Source organism: Epinephelus lanceolatus, chromosome 6, assembly GCF_041903045.1.
Source record: "Epinephelus lanceolatus isolate andai-2023 chromosome 6, ASM4190304v1, whole genome shotgun sequence".
Lineage (NCBI taxonomy): Eukaryota > Metazoa > Chordata > Actinopteri > Perciformes > Serranidae > Epinephelus > Epinephelus lanceolatus.
Genome location: NC_135739.1, coordinates 43404840 through 43429658, shown reverse-complemented (window position 1 = coordinate 43429658; position 24819 = coordinate 43404840). Strand labels below are relative to the sequence as shown.

The 24819-nt window shown below is 40.9% G+C and overlaps 1 protein-coding gene across 4 annotated transcripts in view; it reads right to left on the bottom strand.

Moving 5' to 3' along the window:
* The window catches only part of ect2 (epithelial cell transforming 2), a 108145-nt gene that overhangs the window by 22466 nt on the left and 60860 nt on the right, over window positions 1-24819 (bottom strand). For all 4 annotated transcript variants that reach the window (XM_033620789.2, XM_033620792.2, XM_033620791.2 and 1 more), the window contains 10 exons: window positions 21197-21316; window positions 21014-21082; window positions 20320-20430; window positions 16889-16985; window positions 16550-16631; window positions 11532-11610; window positions 10955-11074; window positions 7640-7778; window positions 5992-6146; window positions 2413-2520 (listed from right to left, as the gene is read on the bottom strand). In XM_033620789.2, the coding sequence (XP_033476680.1) occupies window positions 2413-2520; window positions 5992-6146; window positions 7640-7778; window positions 10955-11074; window positions 11532-11610; window positions 16550-16631; window positions 16889-16985; window positions 20320-20430; window positions 21014-21082; window positions 21197-21316 (1080 nt within the window). The remainder of the gene's footprint in view (window positions 1-2412; window positions 2521-5991; window positions 6147-7639; window positions 7779-10954; window positions 11075-11531; window positions 11611-16549; window positions 16632-16888; window positions 16986-20319; window positions 20431-21013; window positions 21083-21196; window positions 21317-24819) is intronic.

Here is a 24819-nt window from a genome sequence, read left to right as displayed (position 1 = left end):
CTTAGAGTCGACACTTTAGGCCAACATGTCCCTCTTGTGTGGGTGCTGACAGCTCTGTCAACTGGAGAGTCAGTCACACTGGACAGCAGGAGAGGAGGTTGTACTGTACCAGCCGCTGGTTCAAAACTTGCTTAAAGTTAAAGTTGGTAATCCTATTCAGAAACACTTCTTTTTATACTGGGTGAAATGGTCCTTCCATTCTGAGAGTAGTCAATACATAACGCGTTCAGAAAAAGGAATGAAAAAAATCCGACCTCTGTGGCAGCTGCAGGCCTGTAAAAACTCTGACCAAGCCCTGCCATTAGGTGCAAATGGAAAGAACCAGTCAGATGCCTTCATGTCTCGTCCTGCCCGAGCCCCCATCCTTCCCTCCCTTCCTCCTCCCTGCGTGCACTCATCACGTGTCACCGTTGCCGGAAATATTCAGCACACTCCTCAGCAGAAATACTGAGTTAGCAGGAGTTTGCTCAACAATGTGCAGAGAAAATGCAGCCAGAAGTACCACTTCCAGCGTTACTTGTAACGACTCGCCCCGCTAAACAGGCTAATAAAAGAAAGTCGGAGGCAGAAAAGGCTGCGACGAAAAAGGCTTTGGATAAAGTGAGAGGACAAACCAGACATCAACATCGGTGCAGCTTTTGAACAGTGGAGACAACTGAGGGAGCTGAAGGGCCTGAAAAGTGATGCAGAGGTTGCTGTCTTTCTGTTGGACAGGTAATTATTTGTTTGCTTCGGGGGGATTTGTTATTTTACTTGTCTCTCCTCTGCCCTGCTGACTGCAAGATGCGCGTTCAAGCTTGTGTGGGGCCGTGGCTTTGGACGGAGCACTGACGGGAGGGGGAGGAGGGGGTGGAGCTTAGAGGAGATGCCGCTTTCAAATCTTGCTAGCTCTCCAACATTACCAACTATGGCTTTAACTGGCGTCACTGTATTCAGCACTGGAGGTAAAAGCATTAGAAATGCTACCAGAAACTTGCGTGCAGCCCTTCGTTTCCATCGCACCTCTCTATTAGGACTTAAGCCCTGTTTACACTGCCTGTTCAAGGTGTGAATTTCGCACCATTATTCTGCCTCCCTCGCCATTCTGTATAAACAGTATAATTGTGAAACGGGGGGACAGAGTTGTCTCGCCTTTGAGCCGGCAGTGGAGGTAGCAACGCCGCCAAATCAATCTCTGTGTAACAGGGACAGCCAACAGGATGGGACCTTGGATGGAACAGGTGTGATGTTTTGACGACGTATTGCGTGTGCAACCCACTGCCGGGAGATTTAAAAAGTAAAATGTATTAACCATGTCATATGCAGATAGAAACACACAGACATAATTCATTATTTGCTGCTGCCTTTGCTGCATGTTATCCCATCTCTTCCCTGTCCTTCTTCCTCTGTCTCCCTCTTTCTTTCAATATCAAAATAAAGTTAAAGAAAATGCTAAAATCTTTTCAGTGAACAACTAAACTAGAAAAGAAATGTATACAGTAAAGAATAAATGGAAAAAGATGAATCAAAACTTATTAAGTAGCGTAAGTAGTGTACTTGGCTAATAAGCTAATATCAGCTTGTTAAATTAAATATCATAAGTAAATATATATTCACTCCAGAAATAAAATCAAAACTCCCATGAGAACATGTAGCGCTTTGGCTGACAAATATCAATTTTCCACCAAATAAGTTCTGGTTCTTGAACCGGCTCTGTTCAGGCCTCTTGGAACCTTGGTACTTTCTAATGAACCAGCCTGTGTTTACACCAGGTAGGACGTGTCTTTTGTTCTGTAACTGAGATTTGTATTTATCCAAAACAAAAAACCAAAAAAACAGAAGAAGAAAAAAAAAACAGAAAATACCAACTAATGATTATAAGACGACAAAGAAGACTATTAGGCGCAAATCTCTTTCCAACTATAGAATATAAAAAGCCTGCTCATGTCGTCACTATTTGAACTACACGTTAAGAACAACCTGCTATTTTTTTGCTTTTCAGGCTTCTAACCAATTTGTTTTTAGTGGAAATGCTTTCAACGATTCAAAATTAGTTGCTGTTCCAACATGGAGCAGAACTCCATGTTTCCCCTTTTCCACCAACCATGTTGGTTGAACCAACCATGCTGGTGGAAAAAGGGGGCTGACATGCAGCCAAGGGCCACAAGCGGGAATCAAGCCTGTGACCGCTGCAACAGGAACACCTATTCTAGCCACTGAGCAACATGCAATAAGATCTAGTGTTGTGTTTATGCCCCAAATAATCTCACTGTTAAAGGTACCCGTTTTAAACTGAAATTCCATATCCCAAGCTCAACTTCCTTTGGAAATGTTCCTGCCCTTTGCAACCCTGATCATGAGCCCATCTTGGAAGAGGTGCAGTTGGAGTAGACTAGAAGGATAATGATGTGAAACTGATTCTTTTGCCGTTACCTTTTTAGAGGTCTTCTTGATGGCCCTGGAGGCTTTGCTCAGGGTGCTGTCCATATCCTTGGTGCTGACCTGCAGTGAGTCTGGGTCTGTACACTGAATCAGATCCTCCTGGTAATCAACAAAAAACAAAACAGCCTCAAACTCAATATAATAAATCATCACCCGAAGTGTGCAATTCATGCAATCAGTACCAGCAGATACATTATGATTTGCTGTCAAAATAGTTGCAAGAGGAGGTGAGTGCTAGGACACACAGACACACACACAGTCTTTATTTCTCTCCCCCCCTCACCCTGCAGTGGGCTTGTTAACAAGCAGGGCTCTATCTCATTGGTATTCACATTGTAGCGCTGACCCAGTGAAAACAGCATTAGGAATGCAGCTGTGAGGTGGCAGGCAGACCAGAGGCCAACATCGCCCCCTGCTGCTTGCTCTGCTCTATACAGCAGACAGCCTCAACTCCATATCTTCCACTGGACCCATAATCATTAAGCTTAATCAGCCCATATTCACAAAAATCCCACAAAAAGACTAAAACCAACTAGGCATTGGCTGTGTCTGTGTAGCCTGTGTGCCGTGATGTTGTCAAAAAACAGTTAAATACACATCAACGCCACACTGATGCACTGGGTGACATGTTCCTTCATTAACATCAACACACAAACTAGTTTAATTTCACAATTTAAAAACAAAATCCCAAAGTCACTGTCCTGCTGTGGGAAATATTCACTAGAGCACCAAATGTTTATTAATTTACAGCTGAAAAAACTCCCCTGCAAACATTTGTTAATCACTGCAGGAGATAACTGGACCTATTTTTTTTTATCTTGTTATCCTAAAAATTGATCCTGGTACCAGTCTTTAGTGTTCACTGGAACAGGATTTGCTTTTGCCTAGTTTGGCTTTTTCCAGATAGATAACTCATCTCACACACATACCCCCCCCCCAATCCCTGACATAAAGACAGAAATCAACTGTAGAATATGTGCTTGTAGTATTGTTATTTGGAAAGACATTGAGAGATAAAGCCCAGACACACAAAACTGACTTTAGAGAACTAGTGGCAACAAAGGCTCCCCAATGCCTTGTCTGACATCATCTTGTCACCCGACAGCCAACTAGCCCATATGTTCTGCACCTGCGTGAGAAGAAATAACGCACCAGCAGACGGTGGCAGTTTGTAACTGCAATTCAAAAAGGGAAACCAGAAGAATGTCATGATGCTAGTTAGCCAGTTAGCATATTAACAAACCAATTTGATGTTGAATGAACAGAGCATATTTAGCGTGTGCCAGTGAACAATAACACAAACCGTCAGGAAAAGTTTCTGCTAAAGAGCCCAGTGGCTTAAGAAAAATAATCTTTTCCTATGTAACAAGTTTTGTTTTGGTCTCACTTCCTCTGACTTTAGTTCTTTGTTTACTTTTGTCATTCCAGTCTCTCTTTTCGAGCGCTGAGCTGAACTGCCAATCAGAGTGATTTCATTCACAGACAGGCTTTGCTGTCACTGATTCAACATGCTGAACTTGACTTGGAGAGACTAGACTCACTGCCACTAGTTCAGTGCTGGGCAGTATGATACTGCAAGGTTTGATAGGTATTTCTATTATTTTGTCTACAAAATCCATATCGATGAGTATAGGCTAAACAGAGGAAACAACATTTTTAGCACCATGAACTAATTCCTCAAAAATGATCATATGATTGCATCAACACCTCTCTAACAGGGGCGGAGCAGGGGTGAGGGACCTTCTGGGGCTGCAGCTCCAAATGTTTGATCAAAAGCCCAGAATCTATGCCATATGCCATCTATGCCTAAAGAAATATAATATAAATGAATAAATGTTCCTCTTCTTCTTCTTCTTCCACTGGTATAATATTCAATTCAGAGTATTGTTGACCATATTTACTTGTCATTGTTGGGGATTATTATGGCATGGATTTAAACCTGGGGAAGGCACTTCAATTTTGGCAACATTATGCAAAAATCCCATAATAACCTTTGAGGATATTATAATTCAAGTGGTCTAAGAGAACATGAGACTTCTGAACCTCTCCTCTGTTTTTAGGGACTAGAAAATGTAGCTTTGGCTTATCACAGGCCATTGTGAGACTGCTTATAAACTGCGTTCAAACTGTGAAACTAGGCAGCGCTGATCAAATATGAATCAAAACTTCATTGCCTGTATTTTCAGAAACATATTTTAGTTTACTGTTTAGCTTCAAAATGAGAAGGTTTTCGACCCGGCCACCATATTGAAAACACTCGAGCCAAAACCAAGTGCCACCCACCGGCCAGACAAAACTTTTTCATTTTACAGCTAAACAGTACAATGAAATATGTTTCTGAAAACATTTAAGGCAAGAAATGCAGTAACAGAGTCTTGATTAATATTTGATCAGTACTGCTTAAGTTTGACAATCCGAACGCAGTTTAGGAGCAGTGACTAACATAACTGACAGCTGCAATAGAGGCTCCTCGGCTCTAACTGGTTGTTGTCTCAATTCTTGCAAATGCCATTATAAGCACTATGAGGAGGAGACAGAGTAACAGGATTTTTTTTTCACAGATTATCTGCCTCATGTTCTGCTATCAGGATAGCGACAATTAAAACACATTTTGTCAGATTTGCTGAAAAAGTTACCTACTATAGCTTTAAATGTTGCAGATTTGTCAGCTAAACATTCATGCTGTGAACTCTACTCCAGCATAGTATAGCAAAAAAAGGTTCAAGATTAGTAATGCTGTTTACACCAATTCCTAAATTACCTACCTTATGCAACTTAAAAATACTAAAAGACAATGTTTACCTGTTTTTAAAAAAGTAAAAAAAACATAGTCATACTCAACATCTGTTGTGTCACGGTTTCTGAATGATGAAGACCGATGGAGAAAAATTGAAGTGGGATGTAGGCTCTACAGGGTGATTTATTTTCCTGGCAACTATCATGTTTCCCCCACATGATGTACAGATTTTATGCATTCTATATCTCAAATGTAAAATAGTGCATATAGCTGGGGGGAAAAACATCTCCCCATAGTAGCATGCCCCCAGACCCTCCCAAGGTTTGGGCTGAGCCCCAAATGTTTACGGCTGGCTCCGCCCCACTCTCTAAAATGGTTTCAATAAAAACTGAACATAATAACCTTCATGATGGTAGGGCTTACTGCAGGACTGTTCTATTAGATTGCATTCATTTTAGAGAGGTGACCCTCATACACTTATGTGGCATCACAATGGTTTTTCGTAGTGATAGCTCAGTAGTGTATCAGATATGGAAAGTAGGTCCTTCAGTTCCAAATATTAGCATTACATCAAAATTGCCAGTTGTACAGCTTTTTGCTCAGGACTAGATATGTTGATGGATATAAGACTGGAACAATTGTTTGATGTGACCAAGTTTCTGGAGAGGAAAAGGCTCCTTCAGTTTTAACTGCTGTTGAGGATGACAGAGCTCACATCATCACAGCTTCTTTCCATGCCTGTTGTTCTGTCAAACTACCTACTTTCTTTTCTTTGTGTGCGTGTGTGTGTGTGTGTGTGTGTGTGTGTGTGTGCGCTGTGCGTGACTTCTCACCGCATCAGTCCTGCAGATGGTGTTGGCGACATGGCGGCAAAGCGTTCTCAGCCAGGCGCTTTTAACTGTTTCCTCTCCAGCCAGTTGGAAGCTGAACAACAAGTTCTCCTGTTCAGTTGGAGGGCGAACCACCAAGGCAAATGCATTCACACACTCTGAAGGGAGGAAGTGGAAGAGCGAGAGAGGGACAGACAGTGATGGAGTGAGAGAGAGAAAATAATGAACAGTGACAAAAGACAGGAGGAAGTGTGGAGATTGAGATGAAGGGAGGGAAACAGAAAATGATGGGGACAATGGAGGATAAGTGTTGTACCGGTAGAGAGGGAAGAGAAACAGATGGAAAGATAAGAGCAGACAGAAGTAATGGAGGAAAAAACATCCAAGTCAAATCAACTTCAGTACGCCATCCAAACTCCATAAACATTAATCATCACTGTTCCCTGTGTAATGACAGAATTTATCTCTGAACGATGTGTTCTCACATGAAACTACAGGGCTAGACAATGTAAAAGAAACATTAAATTGTGTAGGAAACACTTGCATATGTAGGAAATATTGGACATCCTTCACTTAGCTTTTCATACTGTATCGTAAAATGTGTGATCCTGAAGCAGTTTATAAACAGGACTAGAATTTGTTTGCGCCAAATTTAAAGAAATCCCCTTAAAGTGATGTCGGGATATCATGTTCCCAAGAGTGAGACGGATGAAAGGTCACAGTAACCTTGACCTTTAACCACCAAAATCTAACTAGTGCATCTTTAAGTTCAATTGGATGTTTGTGCAAAATCTGAGGAAATTTCCCAAAGGCCTTCTTGAGATATCAAATTCACAAAAACGAGATGGACGAGATCGCAGTGACCTTGACCTTTGACCACCAAAATCTAATCAGTTCACTGTTGAGATCATGCGGACGTTTGTGCCAAATTTGAAGAAATTCCCTCATGGCATTCTTGAAATATCCTGTACATTGCGTTTTTTTCTGCGATTTCTGTTTCTCACTCTGCATGTGGGATTCCACTGTCTTGGTTACCATTATGCTGAGTTTGAAAAACTTTCTTATATATAATACCAAGCTCAATATCCATTGCTTTGTACTAGTTTTAGCCATGTTGCAAAATCTCCAAATGTTGTTGAATATTCACTTTCCCATGTCGTCCATGGTACAGTGATAAACAAGAGTCGATAGCGGAACCTCTGCTCTGAGCATCGGGACTTGAAAAAAAAAAAAGTGAGCGCCATCTGTGTGATGTTAATAAGAGAGGCATTTGGTAAATTAAAAAAAGATGTTACCAATTGTTTGACTTTAGTATGCACACTAATCACAGAAAACCCACCACTGACTAATAGTTTAGAGGTTTAACACAGACACACCACCGCACAAGAAAGCAAAGGCCACAGTGACAGAGCTGATGCACACTAAAAAAATCAGCCCTAAATGGAGCAGAGATCTTGGAGTAGGTTTGTCATTGTTTCCACTATTGTGCTGTATTACAGTGACACTCCAACAGTGTGTTTAACCATTTTTGATTGTTAAAATGCAGTGCAAATGGAGAGGGACACATAAAACACTGCTAAATGACATGCAGATGAAGTGATACGCAGTGGCTTCATTAGTTGACAGCGTGCACATGCTGTCTCTGTGTTACCTTCTGTGTCCTGCAGGTCTAGCACTCTTCGGATCTGGGAGAGTGGCATCAGTGCGATGTGTTTAAGCGGGGGTGGTGGTCTCGTCTGTCCCAGCGGACTCTTAAACGTATTGATCACCTTGTGTCGCTTCCTCGCAATCTGCAGAGAAACACACACATGCCAACAATGTGAGACAGCAACTTTGGAGGTAAATGTGAAGAAAAGCAACTTGTGTGTGTGTGTCATGGTGATTCAGAATTGAGTGTGGGTGCATTTTGCATTGTGTGGGTGAAGCTGCTATCGGTTACTTAGCAATTAATCAATGTGGCCTTCGTAGAGGTAAACGATGCAACTCATTAATGCCACATTAATTAGATGCTGAGAGAGACAAAAGAGAGGAGGAAGAAGGGGAAAAAGAGAGAGATGGAGGAGAGGATAAAATAGGACACTACATCATGGGTCATTGTTATTTTGGCCGTGAGCGTGAAGAGGTTATATGAATGCAAGAGTTAATCAATGATTAGTGAAGCCACCCACTCCAACACAACATTCACTTATCAAACATACAAGACGGCATGGAAAATATCAGAAATCCATGTATGACTGTTTAACACACACACACACACACACACACACACACAGAGTGTTGCTGACATGCCTCAATCAGTGCAGCGCACACCTCATCTCTTTCATGATTGCCTGCTCTGTTCTTATGCTGCCCCTTTGCTCATTAACACACACACACACACACACACACACACACACACACACACACACACACACACACACAGACTGTCAGCAAAGATAGACTCTACACACATGAATTGATCACCCAATCAATCTTGCTGCACTGCAAAAAGCCCCTTATGTACTCAACACTGCATGTGCACATGAATCTCAGCATGTGTTTCACATCGTGCTGAGATCCACGCTGAGATTTTCTTAACAAACAAGGTGCAGAGGAAGAACGACACAGAAGGTGGAGGTATTAAGGGACTTGCTGGTTACATCACTGGTTAAATGATATCAGAGTCTAAAGTGGTGAAAATAGAAAGCATGTTCAGGTAATGCGACTACTTACTGAATTCTCCATTTACAAAACAGAATGTAGTTAAACTCCATTGAATTCTAAAAATCATATTAAATATCCAAACCACAGCCAACACATCAAATTTGTAAATATACACATACACATAACTTCCATTTAATTTCATGGTTTTGTTGGTGTTGTTTATGTTGTTATATTAAAAACACAGACAAATACAACTTTCAACAATAAAGTTCAACAGTCTATGAACATGATGTGGCATCTCCTGACATTGTACAATCCTTTCTGATAGCACTGTTGTTGACTGAGAGCATTCATTGAGCTGGCTTAGAAAATAATGATGAAGTAGACATATAAGTAAGAAAGATCAATCGATCAGTTTATTTATATAATTTACTTATGTTCACTTAAAACAAAACACATTTTGCAGGGCCTTGCAGTCCTGCTCGGTGCGGTTTCTGTACCAAGCTGTGATGTTCCCCAACAAGATGCTCTTAGTGGTACAGGAGTAGAAATTTCTCAGTATTTGAGGATACTTGAAATTTCCTTATAGGGATACGCTGACAAATTTGCATTACATAACCTACCAGCGGGAGCGTTTCTTAGTCTGATGCGGCGCAGAACATTCTGGTAGTTGTAGGTTTTCTATCTTCTGAGCAAAAGCAAATGCTAAAGTCCTTTTTTCTCTACTCCCTACCCCTAAGGGTGAAAGCGCAAAACATAGGGGTAAGGGCGAAGTGGTCGGGGCAAGGGGTGTAATGGTATTTGATATCTGGCCTCTATGTTGACTGTATCCAATGTGGTTCAGGGCCCTATTTCAGGAAGCAGGCTCAACAAACTCTGAGCCTGATCCCGATCTCCGGGTTGACTGAGCCTGAGCTGAGAAGCTCTGAGCTTTTGGTTCCAGAACAGCTGATCAGAATTAGTTCAATCAACTCTGAATATGTTCAGAACTGAGAGAGGCGCGTTCACGGCAATCACCGAAAGACATCATCAGTGGAGTGCGGATAACCTGATATTCAGTGGCCGAAAGCATAAAGCCAGAGTCTGAGATTTTAATGGCCGTGAAATGAAAAGAAAAGAAAAAAAAAAAAAAAACACATAAGCTGAAGCTAAACAGCATGAGGTGTGATGGGGAAAGACTGCAGAGTGTGTTAACAGGTAATGTGAAGTGATGTTATGTAATGTGATGCGTTAATGTGTCTAATATACAGAAAATAACCTACAGAAACATTACACAGAGTTCATATATTTTAATATAATTTGCTGTATCCTCTTATTCAGCTGTAATCTGATGGAGCCCAAACACACTGGGCAGCGACTCAAAATCAAACACAAAGATATTAAACAGACTGGTGAGAAATTTTGCTTATGCATAGTTATTCTGTCAATATTAGGCTGAGGTTCACTGAATTGCTGAATTGCTGTGAAATGTCTTCTGACTCACGTAATCTCCTTTATTCTCAGATGGAGCTATTATGGGATGTTGAGTCCCATAAATGAGCCAATTACACAGCGGAATCTTTGAATATATATAAAAAGTATTCATGAATCATTGCATACTGTAATTTAGATTAATTTCTGATTAACACTGACAAACCTGCAGTTCTGTGGAATTCCTCTTTTTTAAGATTATTTCTGGGGCTTTTGTTGCCTCTAATGGCAAAAGAGCAGGCTGCAGGCTGGATTTGAACCTGCGGCCACTGCATCAGGCGCTAGGCGTCTGATCATGGGGCGTACGCTCCATCCACAAAGCCACCGATGCTCCGTTGCAAATAAATTTGAAATTTCTTTGGTAGAACTTGTAAGAAGATGGCAGAAAGGTCGAGGAAAAAAGGTTAAACAAAGTCTGTGGTGTGGAAATACACTTTGAAGAGTCAGAACAAACAAACAGCAATTATGTACATGATGTGTTACATGGTCTTGGCTATACCACAAAGCAACACAACTAATTTGATTGTTTTTCAGTTTAACTGTATCTGAAGTTAAAAGACATCCAGTGTTAAAAAGAAGATGCATGATGTTCTCAAAGCCAATGAGAACTGTAATAAATAATTGTGATTTCAATGTCAATCAAATAATCATGATTATTATTTTTGTAGTAATAGAGCAGCTCTACTTAAGAAAAAAACTTGCATACTAAATTGCAATCATCATATTAAAAAACAAATGCCAATAGATTATTTTTCCATATAATTCAGCCCTAACCCTGACGTATAGAAAAATGGTAAATCAGGTGTGAACGTGTTCTGTGTAAATGCTTATTGCCGTCTGCGTGTATTCTCACCTCGAGGCAGTCATTGAAGAGGAAGAGTGTGACATTTTCTCCACGGTCACAGGGCTGGTCTCCCAGGGCGATTGTTTCTACTCTGTAAACCAGACTGCGATGGGAAGACAGCAAATTGGCCTGCAGAGAAAACAAAGGACAGGAAGTTAAAGGAAAGTGTGGAGAACTGTGGCTGAAACAAAGAGAGACACAGAGAAATGAGATTAGAAAAGAGAAAATTCAGCAGTACCATGACTGCCTCGCTGATGGGGGGGGGGGGGGCGGGAGGCGTACATAGGAGAAAACTGGATAAAATATAAACTATTGGACAGTAGATGGGAAGGTTCTGGAGAAAAGAAGCGCAACAGGGTTCATTTGTTTTAGTCTCAACCCAAGGTTGATTCTTTAAAAAATTCCAATTATTTCTACATATTAGACAGTCTCAGCATAATTAGATTAATGAATAGTGTATACCACAATACTAAGTATTTGCAATGGAAGACTTTCTAGTGATTTTAAGGTCACATGCATTTAATCTCAAGTACTTCTTTAAAACCTATGACCTATATTTTTTATACGGAATATCCCTCAAACTTACAGGACAGCCATCAACTTCGTATACAACATCGAAGATCTGCTTCTGGCCTTCAGTCTTCCTCTTGTCCTCATTGATGTGACTAGTGAGGAGGAAAGGGAAGTTAGAGAAGGGAAGGAATAATGTAATTATTAATCTCAGGTAATACAGAATTAGCCAAGAAATCATCTAGTTGACCAAAAGAAAAATAATCTGCAACAATTTTGATAATCCATCACTTGTATACCTTCATCGAGGAAAAAGGCCAAATGTTTGCTGGTTCCACCCTCTAAAAACTAAGGGTTTTGTTAAATATCATTTTAAATTGAACATCTTTGGGTTTTGGACTGCTGGTTGGTTGTGGTGCTTAAAAATCCACTCTTTTATAGATGTCTCTTTCACAATGTTAGTATATATGAAAAGGACTTTTGAGACCTAATGGCATCATGTGATGAACCCAGGAGTTGTAATTTCAACTTTTGGCCCACTGTGTCAAATAGGCCTCAAAGCTTGCTGTCCTTGGGGCTTGGTTTTAGCGAATTTAGTGTGAATCAAGTTAGTTTAAGGCTAGACTTGTATCAGTAGCCCTGTGCTGTTTCTATCAATGACTGACCATACATCTTAATCTTAATATAAAGCAAGAAATCTCTGTCCGTTTGTATTGTGTGTAAGTATATCCACCCATCACACTTGATGGGTGTGTTGCTGGAGAACCAAAGACATGAACTGTCAAATTTGGTGAAATTTAGACACACAACATGTTCAGTATTAATAAACTTTAAATAAATAAGTGAACAGCGTTCTGTGGCTCTGTGCAGAGGCAGGGCTAGGGCTTCAGAGTTCTGCAGAGTTGAGCATGTTTTCACCTACATAAGCAAGGAGCCTCTGTTGCTTGATACAGTACAGTCAACAACAGATAAAGAAAGAGCCTGGAGATTTTTCATGTAGCAAACATTTCAAGCATCAGCGATGTAACTTTTGGAATGAACACTTTGCTCCTGGACCCAAGGAAGCCCAGGACTCTGTAGAATGAGCAGTACGTCATCTGCAGCCAGCCAGCCGCGGCTCACCGACTGCAATTCAGATGCTGGATATGCTAACATTACAACCAAACTCTTCATTACGGATGCAGCCACTTCATATTTCCCACGCCATCCGAGAGCCTTCTGGATGCCTGCCAATGTCCAGCCAACTTCCAGCCAAATACCATTCCCCCCACCTTTCTGGGGGTGTGCCTAGATTCCACTGTAACGCACCCATTTATTCAATTACAAGGTGTCACCATGAGATGGCGTTTCCCTCGCAGAAACATAAAAACTGACTGATTTAGAGGTGCTTTCTTATTTATGTGTTTTATGGCCAAAGTAAAAAAGAAAGGGGTGGCAGCATCTTCTGTCACTGACTGTGTTAAATGGGCATTTAATATCACCTAATATCCATCACAGACCCCTGAGTCCTATCAAATCGAAATCCTATCATGGCAGACTTTGTAATATCGGAAGATATTGTACTGTTGTCAAAACAATCAATTTAATATTGTATCGTGATGAAACTGGTGATTTACACCCCTAGTAATACACAGTAAATAATACACAGTAAATAAGTAGTATACCTTTGAGATGCATATCTTTTAGGTGCTTTGGGGGTCTTTGTATGGTATTTCAGTGTACACTGAGGTAGAACAGCAACATAATTCAATGTTTTTCATATCTAAACATCATCATAACTCTATAGCTGTCTGGGGCCCAGGTCTATATCTATGAAGTTGTTTGGATGAGCAGTTCTCAAGAAAGCTGCGAGCAAGAACACCAAACAATGGGCCCGTTTCGAGCAGGCGTGTTTTGAACGGGCACTGCACTAGTAGAGTTCATTTAAAAAAGAGCAGCAAGTATCACACCTGAAAACCAATTAACTGGAGGGGAGCCATGCATTTACATTGCCAAATGTGAAGGTGTTGTGTAAAGGAGCTAGTAGCATCTATAGGGCTTAAAGTGAAAACTTTTCCTGAGCCTGAAACCTGAAACCCATTGACCCACACTTACCTCAGTTTTGCTGATTCTTTACTGTATTGCACCTAGCAATGGGTTGCCAACTTTTCAAAAAACACTGGAGTGAGATTCAGCGGGGCTGAGTACAATTTCGTTGTTTAAGCTGACACATAAAATTTTTGTTTGTCAACTGATTTGGTAGATGCGATTGTGATCCCCCGCATCCTAACGGACTTTTGGGGCGCCTGCTGGAGATGGATAGGGCCTAAAACCTTACATACAAATACCATACAGAGAGAGACAATGGTAGTATAGTGGGGGTCTGGGGGTCCTCCCCCAGAAAATTTTGGATGTGGTAGATGTGATTTCCTGCATTCTGGTGGGTTTACGGGTAGCATTCTGGAGATGGGCAATACCGACATTCATTCAAAGCCACCCTGACTTGCAAGGCCTTCACAAGTGAACCTGCATTCAGCTCAGAGTGACTGAACTAGTGAAAACCAGAAACTAGGACTTGCCTATGTGGCATATAGCCTATTACTTTATAGACACAAGACGCATTTTGGATGTAAAGCAAAATTCATGGTTGAAATGGTTGAATATATTTTGATTAAAATCTAACTAAAATATTATTTTGGGAATAATAATATATTTCGTGTATTATTGTAGTCTAAAGAGCATTTCATGATATATTTCTAGACAATGCAAGTCTAAGAGTGCCTAGACCTAGGCCATTTCATTTAATTTTTGACATTTACAAAGCTCTCCAAATGCCTTTTGACATAGCTGTGGAAATTAATCGCAAAGTCACTTTTATGCTATAGATATATTCTCTCAGCCAGTTATAATCTCTCCTCACCTGTGAAGACCCTGCAAGATCATCCTTGCTGGCCTCTGGTCCACTTTCTCCTCCCTGACCGTGCTCTTTCTATTGTGGCAATAAAGATTAAAAAATATGTGCAAAGCAATACTGAGCACAAGTTCCTATTAAGGAGGAGTGAGTTTTTTCCTAGCATGAAACTAGTTCTCTGTTTCTCTACCCTACCGGTAGACTACCGCATCCACCTGTTGCACAAAACGCACACGGCATGCTGTTTTGTCTTAGTGTCTGACAGCTGATGGTCAAGCTAACACAAGCTAATCATTCAAATGCAGTTCAATTGTCCATTTCGATTGCACATTCACCCACACTCATTTGGATATCAGGCTGTAACGGACACCTAAACAACATGTGCTTGGAAGTAGTGTGTGTTGAAACCCTGTCCGTGTGTGCGTGTGTGTTGAAACCCTGTCCGTGTGTGTGTGTGTGTGTGTGTGTGTGTGTGTGCTGTTTTTAGACCCTCCCCACTCAGCTCTTATTGGCCAGCTGAGTTTGATAACACTATACTATTGGAACTACCCATGTGCTTCACTGAAAATCAGAAGATAATTCGTTAAATGCTAACTTATGCCAAGTTGTTGCCACAAAAAAACAAAACAAAACAAAAATACTAGAAATGTCCCTCAAGCCAGAAGTCCAGCACCACGCTGGAGTACTTTAAGCCTGCATCTAGCAGTAAGGTTGCACATTGCAACTTCTCCTGTGTGCCAAGCGCCTTAGAGATCTACACAAAAAATGGGACTGGCCCTATCTAGAGCCAGTGTTTGATTTGTCGATTCCAGGCTACTGTAGAAACAATGTGGCAGACTCAGTGGAGGAGGACTCACTGTGTATGTAGATATAAATGGCCCCTTCTAAAGAAACGAAAACCCTAGTCTCGCCACCAGACAATCAGAGATCTCCGCCTTCTGATAGTCTGGGGACACTCCTTTCTAAAGTGTGTTTAACACATCGGCGAAAACGGCCGGCAACGCCTCTTGCATTTTTGAAAAGGACACGCCTTCTCGGAAATGTGCGCTCCCCCTTTTCTCGTCCGCAAGGAAACAAACACACAGAGAGCTTAAAAATGGATGCCGAGAGATTAAACTCCGTTTTATCAAACGTGTGCTCATCCGTGCAGAAAATATTTTTTCCAGCGGATGTCTTAGTTACAACATGATTGAGCTAACTGGAGTAGTTTCATGTCGTATCCGACAATGGAAAGCTTTTAACAGATGACGCCCTGTTGTTAGCTTTGCTGCTAGTGTTAGCTGTCCCTGTCAAAAATGTGATATATATAAACCAGCAGAGCTTTTAGCTATTTATATATAGCTATATATATAGGCTAGCTAAAAGCTGGTTTTCTACCCGGAAGTAGGCTATTTGTAAACAAGGCGAATCCCTCTATAGTCCGGCCGGACGGATGAGTCATGGCCTTGTAAAAGATTATGTTTGTTTCTTTTAGTTGGCGAGAATGTGTCGCCGCAAACGCGACAAACATCCAATAACTCTGATGGCGTTTTCTGCGAGCACGACTGAGCCATTTTGTACCGCTATACGTGTTTCTAGTGGGATTATGTTTACAAGCACAAGAGTTCAGCGAGCCACGAAAGGACCGCCCTGCAGATTTACTATTGGTTCTGCAACGTAGGGAGTTTTTTTTAAACTCTGAAATTGTATCCGCCCATCTAAACACAAAATCAGGGAGAAAGTCATCAGTCTTTAGTTAAGCAAAGCGTCTAAAGACTGACTCCTGAGTCTACGAAAACCCAATCCTCTACAACTGTAAGTCTCATGCCATAAATTACTTATTTTTAATTTTAAAGGTCAGGTGGCTAAAGTGACAACAGTTCACTTAAAGTGACAACAGTTCACTTTGAGCATAATGTGTCACACAGCACTGTATGTGACCTCCTGATGATCTGAAAATGCTCTGAAATATCAAGAAGTTCACCAAATCCTGGATGTACACATGTCAAAGGTTAAAACATTTCAAAAAACAAAACAAAACAAAAAAAATCAATTAATGTCACTTGTTTCTTGCAAAATCTTAACAATGGCTAATTATTAAAATTTGAAAATACAATATGCTCAATAAGAGTAGAGTAGATAGTTCATCCGAGGTGTTGGAATTGATCAAATATTGCTGTCTGTGTGGTCATCACAAAAGAAAGGGTAAGGTCACGCCAACTCACGTCATGACTTCTTTCAGAGACTCAATTGCTTTCTCCAGTGTTATTTTGTCCGGGTTGTCATCTGACGTATGCTTCTTTATGTCTGAAAGGGTGAAAAAAAGGGAAAATTTGGTAAGAAGCAGACATACAGGAAGAGATGAAAATCATGTTGAGAAAGGTGAGTAGAAAAGAACAGTGAGAAAGAGAAATTACAGACAGGTATCAACAGAGATAATGGAGGAAGGAGGCAGGTATGGAAGCAGGAAGATAAGGAGAAAAAGACAAAGAGGGATATAGTTAGCATAAAAAAATATTCTATTCTTAACTCTTTTAACAAAGGAGTGTGTGTGTGTGTGTTACCATTAAGAAGAAGGGCCACACTAGGCAGTCTCTGTACAGGTCTGATGAGCAGTTCCACTAGTGTCTGCCTACCACACTCTGGCTTGGCCTGATTGATCTGTAGAATTCATTGTGACACAAAATGAAAAGCATTCATGTTAAAGCATGTGTATTTGTGTAAGCCTACGCAGCAGTTTGAATTGGGAGACAGAAGTTTGCACTGCATGCTAGCCACCAGCAAAATGAAGGTCAATTTGCTCAAGTCTATCTGTTCAAAAAGCATTTTATGAAGACAGCTCTGAGAAACTTCTAAATCATTTTCATCATTATTTTAATAGACAGCCCGCAGCAGGTCAGGAATTGGATTTCTGCCATTCCCCAACCTTATTTTGGAAACTTATTTGAATTGAAGTAGCTATACAAAATCCTGCTATCTGACTTTTGTTTGGATGGGTGTGCTGGAGCAAACTGACAGAGAAGTGAGGACAGTCTCAGTGGTTAACACACGCCTTCTCCAGCACAAAAGTGTCTGAATCAACAAACGGCAAAATACTCATCTTAGAAAACCAACATAGACTTCAAAAACCTAGATTCTAAGTGTTGACTGAATGGAATTATTCTTAACAGGAGGACTCATCGCTATATGGCTGCTCCTCTCACCTTCAGAAGAAATATAGCCACATAATCAGGTTTCTCTAATACCTTAGGCTTTTCATATACAGTACAGGCCAAAAGTTTGGACACACCTTCTCATTCAATGTGTTTTCTTTATTTTCATGACTATTTACATTGTAGATTCTCACTGAAGGCATCAAAACTATGAATGAACACATGTGGAGTTATGTACTTAACAAAAAAAGGTGAAATAACTGAAAACATGTTTTATATTCTAGTTTCTTCAAAATAGCCACCCTTTGCTCTGATTACTGCTTTGCACACTCTTGGCATTCTCTCGATGAGCTTCAAGAGGTAGTCACCTGAAATGGTTTCCACTTCACAGGTGTGCCTTATCAGGGTTAATTAGTGGAATTTCTTGCTTTATCAATGGGGTTGGGACCATCAGTTGTGTTGTGTAGAAGTCAGGTTAATACACAGCCAACAGCCCTACTGGACAACTGTTAAAATTCATATTATGGCAAGAACCAATCAGCTAACTAAAGAAAAACGAGTGGCCATCATTACTTTAAGAAATGAAGGTCAGTCAGTCCGGAAAATTGCAAAAACTTTAAATGTGTCCCCAAGTGGAGTCGCAAAAACCATCAAGCGCTACAACGAAACTGGCACACATGAGGACCGACCCAGGAAAGGAAGACCAAGAGTCACCTCTGCTTCTGAGGATAAGTTCATCCGAGTCACCAGCCTCAGAAATCGCAAGTTAACAGCAGCTCAGATCAGAGACCAGATGAATGCCACACAGAGTTCTAGCAGCAGACCCATCTCTAGAACAACTGTTAAGAGGAGACTGCGCGAATCAGGCCTTCATGATCAAATAACTGCTACGAAACCACTGCTAAGGAGAGGCAACAAGCAGAAGAGATTTGTTTGGGCCAAGAAACACAAGGAATGGACATTAGACCAGTGGAAATCTGTGCTTTGGTCTGATGAGTCCAAATTTGAGATCTTTGGTTCCAACCGCCGTGTCTTTATGAGACGCAGAAAAGGTGAACGGATGGATTCCACATGCCTGGTTCCCACTGTGAAGCATGGAGGAGGAGGTGTGATGGTGTGGGGGTGTTTTGCTGGTGACACTGTTGGGGATTTATTCAAAATTGAAGGCACACTGAACCAGCATGGCTACCACAGCATCCTGCAGCGACATGCCATCCCATCCGGTTTGCGTTTAGTTGGACGATCATTTATTTTTCAACAGGACAATGACCCCAAACACACCTCCAGGCTGTGTAAGGGCTATTTGACCAAGAAGGAGAGTGATGGAGTGCTGCGGCAGATGACCTGGCCTCCACAGTCACCGGACCTGAACCCAATCCAGATGGTTTGGGGTGAGCTGGACCGCAGAGTGAAGGCAAAGGGGCCAACAAGTGCTAAACACCTCTGGGAACTCCTTCAAGACTGTTGGAAAACCATTTCAGGTGACTACCTCTTTAAGCTCATCGAGAGAATGCCAAGAGTGTGCAAAGCAGTAATCAGAGCAAAGGGTGGCTATTTTGAAGAAACTAGAATATAAAACATGTTTTCAGTTATTTCACCTTTTTTTGTTAAGTACATAATTCCACATGTGTTCATTCATAGTTTTGATGCCTTCAGTGAGAATCTACAATGTAAATAGTCATGAAAATAAAGAAAACGCATTGAATGAGAAGGTGTGTCCAAACTTTTGGCCTGTACTGTACATGGCATTCAATAAATGAGCTTGCTTGAATACACTCTGTTACTTAAGTGCACGTAAAGGCACTGACGGATGAACTTTACAATAGTAGTAGACCAACATTTCTGAGCAGGAAGGAACCACGATAAATGAGAAGTAATATAAAAGGATAGGAAACAAGAAAAGTGTTTCTGTCACACACACGCAACTGCCAACCTCTGACAACTAACAAGTACACATTCCCTCATTTTAGGGGATTGTGAGCCAGACAGATTGAGACTGCCCTACAGAGATGACATATATCAAATGAAGGTGCTTGACAAGGCTATAGTTTGTGGTGTAGGTGGGAAGTTGTATCATATACATTAGGTTTTCCTGTTTTATTTATTTACCACACCTTTCAAGTCTGTAATACAAAATCTATCTTTACATGCCATCCATCCGTCAGGCAAACAAACATACAACAGGGTGTCAGACACTTACATGCTTTTGTTAAGTTTTTCAAGATATTTTTAAACCAATTTACAACAGATTTTTGGACAAATAATTTCTTTGTTGTGCAAGCACTAGTAAGTACACAAATATTTTTTTCTTCGTTTTTTTTTTTTTAATTGTTCTGCTCACGTCCATGCACAGCCATCAAATTCACTATCAAAACAACTCAACAGCTTAGTAGTCATGTGTTCCCCTGCAGAGGTAGGTCTAGGAATATGGCATTAAGGCCCTGACACACCAAGCCAGCGCCTGGCCTTCGGTTAAAGTTGGCCTGTCGGTGAGCGTGAGTGAGTGAGTTACGTTAATCTACATTTTGCCAACAGGTAAGTGCAAGCATTAAGTAAAAAGACAGTGTTAGTTTGAAGGGTAGGCTTGAAGATTTGTATAATCAGAGATAAGGACTTTCAAACAGAAGAGCTTGACTCATTTTGACAAAGAGAAATTAAAAAATGGATAAATAATATAATAAATGAAATTAGATCCAATGTGTGCGGCAATTAAAACCTCACAATTCAAATTTAAGACTAATGACTTTTAAGGTTTAATATTTTGTAGAACTGAATTCAAGACATTTTTAGACATTTTAAGGACCTGCAGACACCCTGATACAGAACAAATCCAGAGGTCCTACCTTGAGAAAAGCATGGAAGCGTGGCTTTTGTTTCTCACACCGAACAATTGTCTCCTTGCTCATTTCAAAAAAGTTGACAAAGGGTGGGTAGGCCTTCACCAGCTCTTTAGACTGGAAACAAAGTAGATGAGAGCAGGTCAGGAGCATCAAGAGGAAGAAATCCACACACAGAGAAGCGCAAGGTTTTACACAAGGGGGAAACAACATTAAATCACTAACAATTTGGATTGGTTTGCTTCAAGATGTTTTCAGACTAGTCCCATTGAATAATTTGCAATGTCACAATAATTGTATTCTCTGTAACTGAAAGACCTTTCAATAGTTGCCCCATACCTGCCTGTCACTGTCAACTGTGACTTCTTATTTTGAGTAACTACGAATGGTGCATTACTGTAATATGCATTACGCTCAGCAAAACAATATTTTATAACTAAAGAATGAATAAAAGTAATGTTATAATAACAGAAGCAATCAACCCATGATGTCATTTAACACAGCATCACAAGCAAAACATCCCTAAAACGCATTCATGAACCATTAAGGCAGTGTTAGTCTTGCATACAAAAGCCTGCCCTCAAACTGCTATAGTAATTTACCTGTGTCAGAATAACTACAGGGGCACTCTATCAGATATCATTGACTTTGTATGTAAGCAACAACATCTGCAGACTAGTGGAGATTTGTTTTCACTCACATATTTGAGAATGATATCTCCAACACTCCGGTCCTCAGACCAGTCTGACAGGAGCTCCTCAAGGTCACTCTGATGAACACATTTTACACACAGATAATAACAGGTCAACAATGCATCTTTACAAATTACACTATCACATTTAGTTACATTTGGTTTTGATACAAACAGTTGAGGACACACTACCTTTATTCTGGTGTGAACCTCGTAGATTTCAGGGATGCTGCCAAATATTGTCTTCACTTCTTCTTGGGCCAGGATGGGTCCACCCACTTGCCCCTCTTTTTCCAATGGAAGCTTGAAAAGCTACAAATAAAAACATATGAGAGAACCCCCTTTTCTATGAGAGAAGCCCACAAACACTACGGAATTTAAATGTTCCACAAAACTGCCAAAGGGGGGGGGGGGCAGGCACAGCAATACTCTGGATCAGTGACACTCAACTTACAGCCGGCAACCATTTTCTGATTCACAATTTTAAAAAAATGTATTACCATTGGGGTGGCAGAGTGCATAAAAGCACCAAAACAGAGCTTGTTTAACATGATAAGTGCCAGCGGAAGATTTTGGACCCTCCAACAGAGGTCCGGGCTAAGCCCCAAATGTCCTCAAATCCCAGAAACACCCCTGCTCAAACATGACCTGTGCAGGCAGCTGCAATTGGATTTGCCTTTTAGCAAAGATGAGTGAGGACAGCAAATGTCGAAAGGTTATAAACTGGAAATGTATTTATTATATTCACTAATAAACATTATCAATGTATGTTTACTAACTGGCCCCTGGCCTCCTGCCATTTTGCAAAAGTGGCCACAGGCAAAACAAGTTCAGTATCCCTGACCTAGATGTTTCCAAAGTTGTACAATATGTTCCTTTAGGATGGAAAGAAAACAAATCTATCTTGTCTATACACTGTATTTTCATGTACATGTCTTTCCAAGATGTAGCCTAACGTGTTGATTCCTCCATGTTGCATCTGAGGTTACATTTCTAAGTTAGCTATGAGCTTAGATTAATTAGTCCAGACCAAAGATGACACATTGCTAACTTGTAGTTATACTTTGCTTCTTGTGAACAATTAAGAGAGTGAAAGGTAACTCATTTAGAGGGTAGTTTTGGCAACTGTCATCTGTGTAAAAATCTCATTATGAGCAACAGCAAGTCACTCAAGCACTTAACTGCACTTTGCGTTCATTAGTGGCCATAAAATGCTCATGAAACTAATACTGATAATGAAACAATAACTGATGATAAGTTGAGACTGCAACTGGGCTTCATCATATCATAAATGTTGAGGAATTTGTAGAAACAGGACAAAATCAGCCAGGGTGTTTAATCACAATGTTAGGGGAGGATGGGTTAATGTTTAGTCACTATGTTTTTACTTGTTTGTTATCACTTTTAAAGGTCCAGTGGGTTTAAGGAGATATTTTGGCAGAAATGGAATATAAAAAGTATGTTTTCTTCGGTGTATAATCACCCAAAAATAGGATTCATTGTGTTTTTGTTACCTTAATATCGTCGAGTCGTTTATCTCTACATGGGGAACTGGCCTTCGTTTATGGAGATTGTCATGTTGCAGTGCCATGTTTTTACAGTAGCCCAGAAAGGACCAACCAAACATTGGCTCCACTTAAGGCCATTCACGCCGCAAATGCACTGAATTGTAACGTGAGACTGCTTTATTCACTGTTTGTAGCACTGCAAATCACGTGGTCTGTTTGCTCTGGAAAGGAAGAGACCTCTATGGATAATTCAGTCTCCGATAAATACCTCCTGAACGTCTGGATGTGATGTTATTGGAGAAAAAAGGTGACACCACATTAGCGTGTATTGGACTAGCTGCCCACAGTGATGTGCAAAACAGTGTCATGATATTTGGATTTGTAACATGAAACTGCTTAATTCTGTATTTCCATCAATCGAAATCACACGGTCTGTATGTTTCAGAGAAGAAGAGAAATCTGTGAATACTTTAGATAACAGTAAAAACCCCCTAAAGGTGTGGAGCATAAAAGGTGAGCATACATTAGCCTCATTTCCACTAAGCAGTCTGGTATGGTACAGTTTAGTTTGGTATGCATTTTTTTCTGTTTCAGCTGTTAAAGTTGTGGATGGTACAGAAGCAATCCTAACCAACCCCATTTTAGTCACCCCTCTGCTGGGGTACCTGGCACATTGATTCTGTACTAAAAGTTGTGAAACTTATGTAACCACTGTTCATACCGTGGCAAGTGACACAAATATTAGTAAACAGTAACTATAAACTGAAAGGATGTTTTGCTGCCTCTCGCAGCAGCTGTAACCTGAGGAAAAAAATAACAACCCACCTTAAATTTCAATATGAGAACTCTGACTATAACATTAGTTGTCATTGTCTCTCTCCCTTTTTCCACTTAATACTTTCAGTATGATTCCTTTGGAACCCTTTAGACATAGTACCCAGACCCTCGGTCCGTTTAGCATTTCCAACGCAAATGGCACTCTTAAATGTGGGTGAGGTTGTTGTCACTCACTGCTCTGTCCAGCAATCGCTTTCCTCTTCACCAGTGACACACAGGGAAGTCTGCACCTCATTTATCATCCACAGAATGGGGTTGCAAAGCGACATTTTCAGAACAAAAAAGAACAGGCTGCAGTGAGAGTCTCTCATGGTAGGATATCTAAAATAGCAGGTTTGTGCATTTAGTCCTTCTCAGGTAAGGGCCTGGGTTTAGTGTTGCAGTAGCTCACAGCAACAATGCTCTTCTATGCTTTTTTTTATTCAAGTGAGGATTAGAATATATGCAGTTCACATAACTCGGTTGAAATGAATATATATTTTTAAACGCTAGAAGATTAAAGGAGTCATATGTAAGAAATCTAAAGCAAATAGTCGTAAAATCATCCTAATATGTCACAGAGACTAAGGAATAATGTTCATATAACATACTGATCTCACTGACAACAGTACAGCCAGAATATTCGCATTTAAAAAAAATGTTTACGGTCTGCAAATCATGTTTATGTTTTGAATTTGTTTTGGCCACCCACCGCCGTCTACCAGTCACACAGTCAGTAGAGTCTCAGCATCAGTTACAGTTACGACTGAGCTACAATGGCTGACGGTGCGACTAAACCCAAACGACCTCATTAAGATTCCCAAAAACGCCAAGACAAAACTCGAGGCAAAGCAAGGGTCTATATAGGAGATGCTTTTGAACGGTGGAGATGGTTGAAAGCAGAGATGAATTTGAAATCGGCTGTCGAAGTAGCTACTCTTCTCCTCGACAGGTAAGCTTTAGCCAAAGTTGGCTAACTAGCATCAGAGCTAGACGGGGATGGACATTTCGAATACTTTCAACTCTTATTCATTTTCGATCATACATTGTAGCTCATGTGCAGGTGGGTCATCGACCCGACTGATTTTTTTGAGAAACAAACGTTAGCAGCACAGCAAGCAGCATTAGCAGTGTCCCGGCACATAGCATTAGCAGCCGGCTCCTCCTCAGCTGTATCCTGGCAGCAGCAGAGAAGCCGGACTTGCTTGAACGGTCTGCTGGAAAACTGAAGATCAAGGATGCGGCGACGCGGCCCTGCCACGGCAGCCGCCCGTGGGCAAACAAATCAACCCCAATTTCCACCAGATGCGTGTTGGTTGCATCTGCGCTCCGGCATGGCAGCAGAGCCGACAGGATTCAGTTCTAGTCAATGTGTGTGCTTCCACTGGCTGCAGCTGTGCTGCGTTCCGGCTCCGTCTCAGCTGCGGCACCCCGGAGCCCTCCGCAACAGATACGCAGGACTTCTATTTTTGCCGGACGCCGGAGCACAAC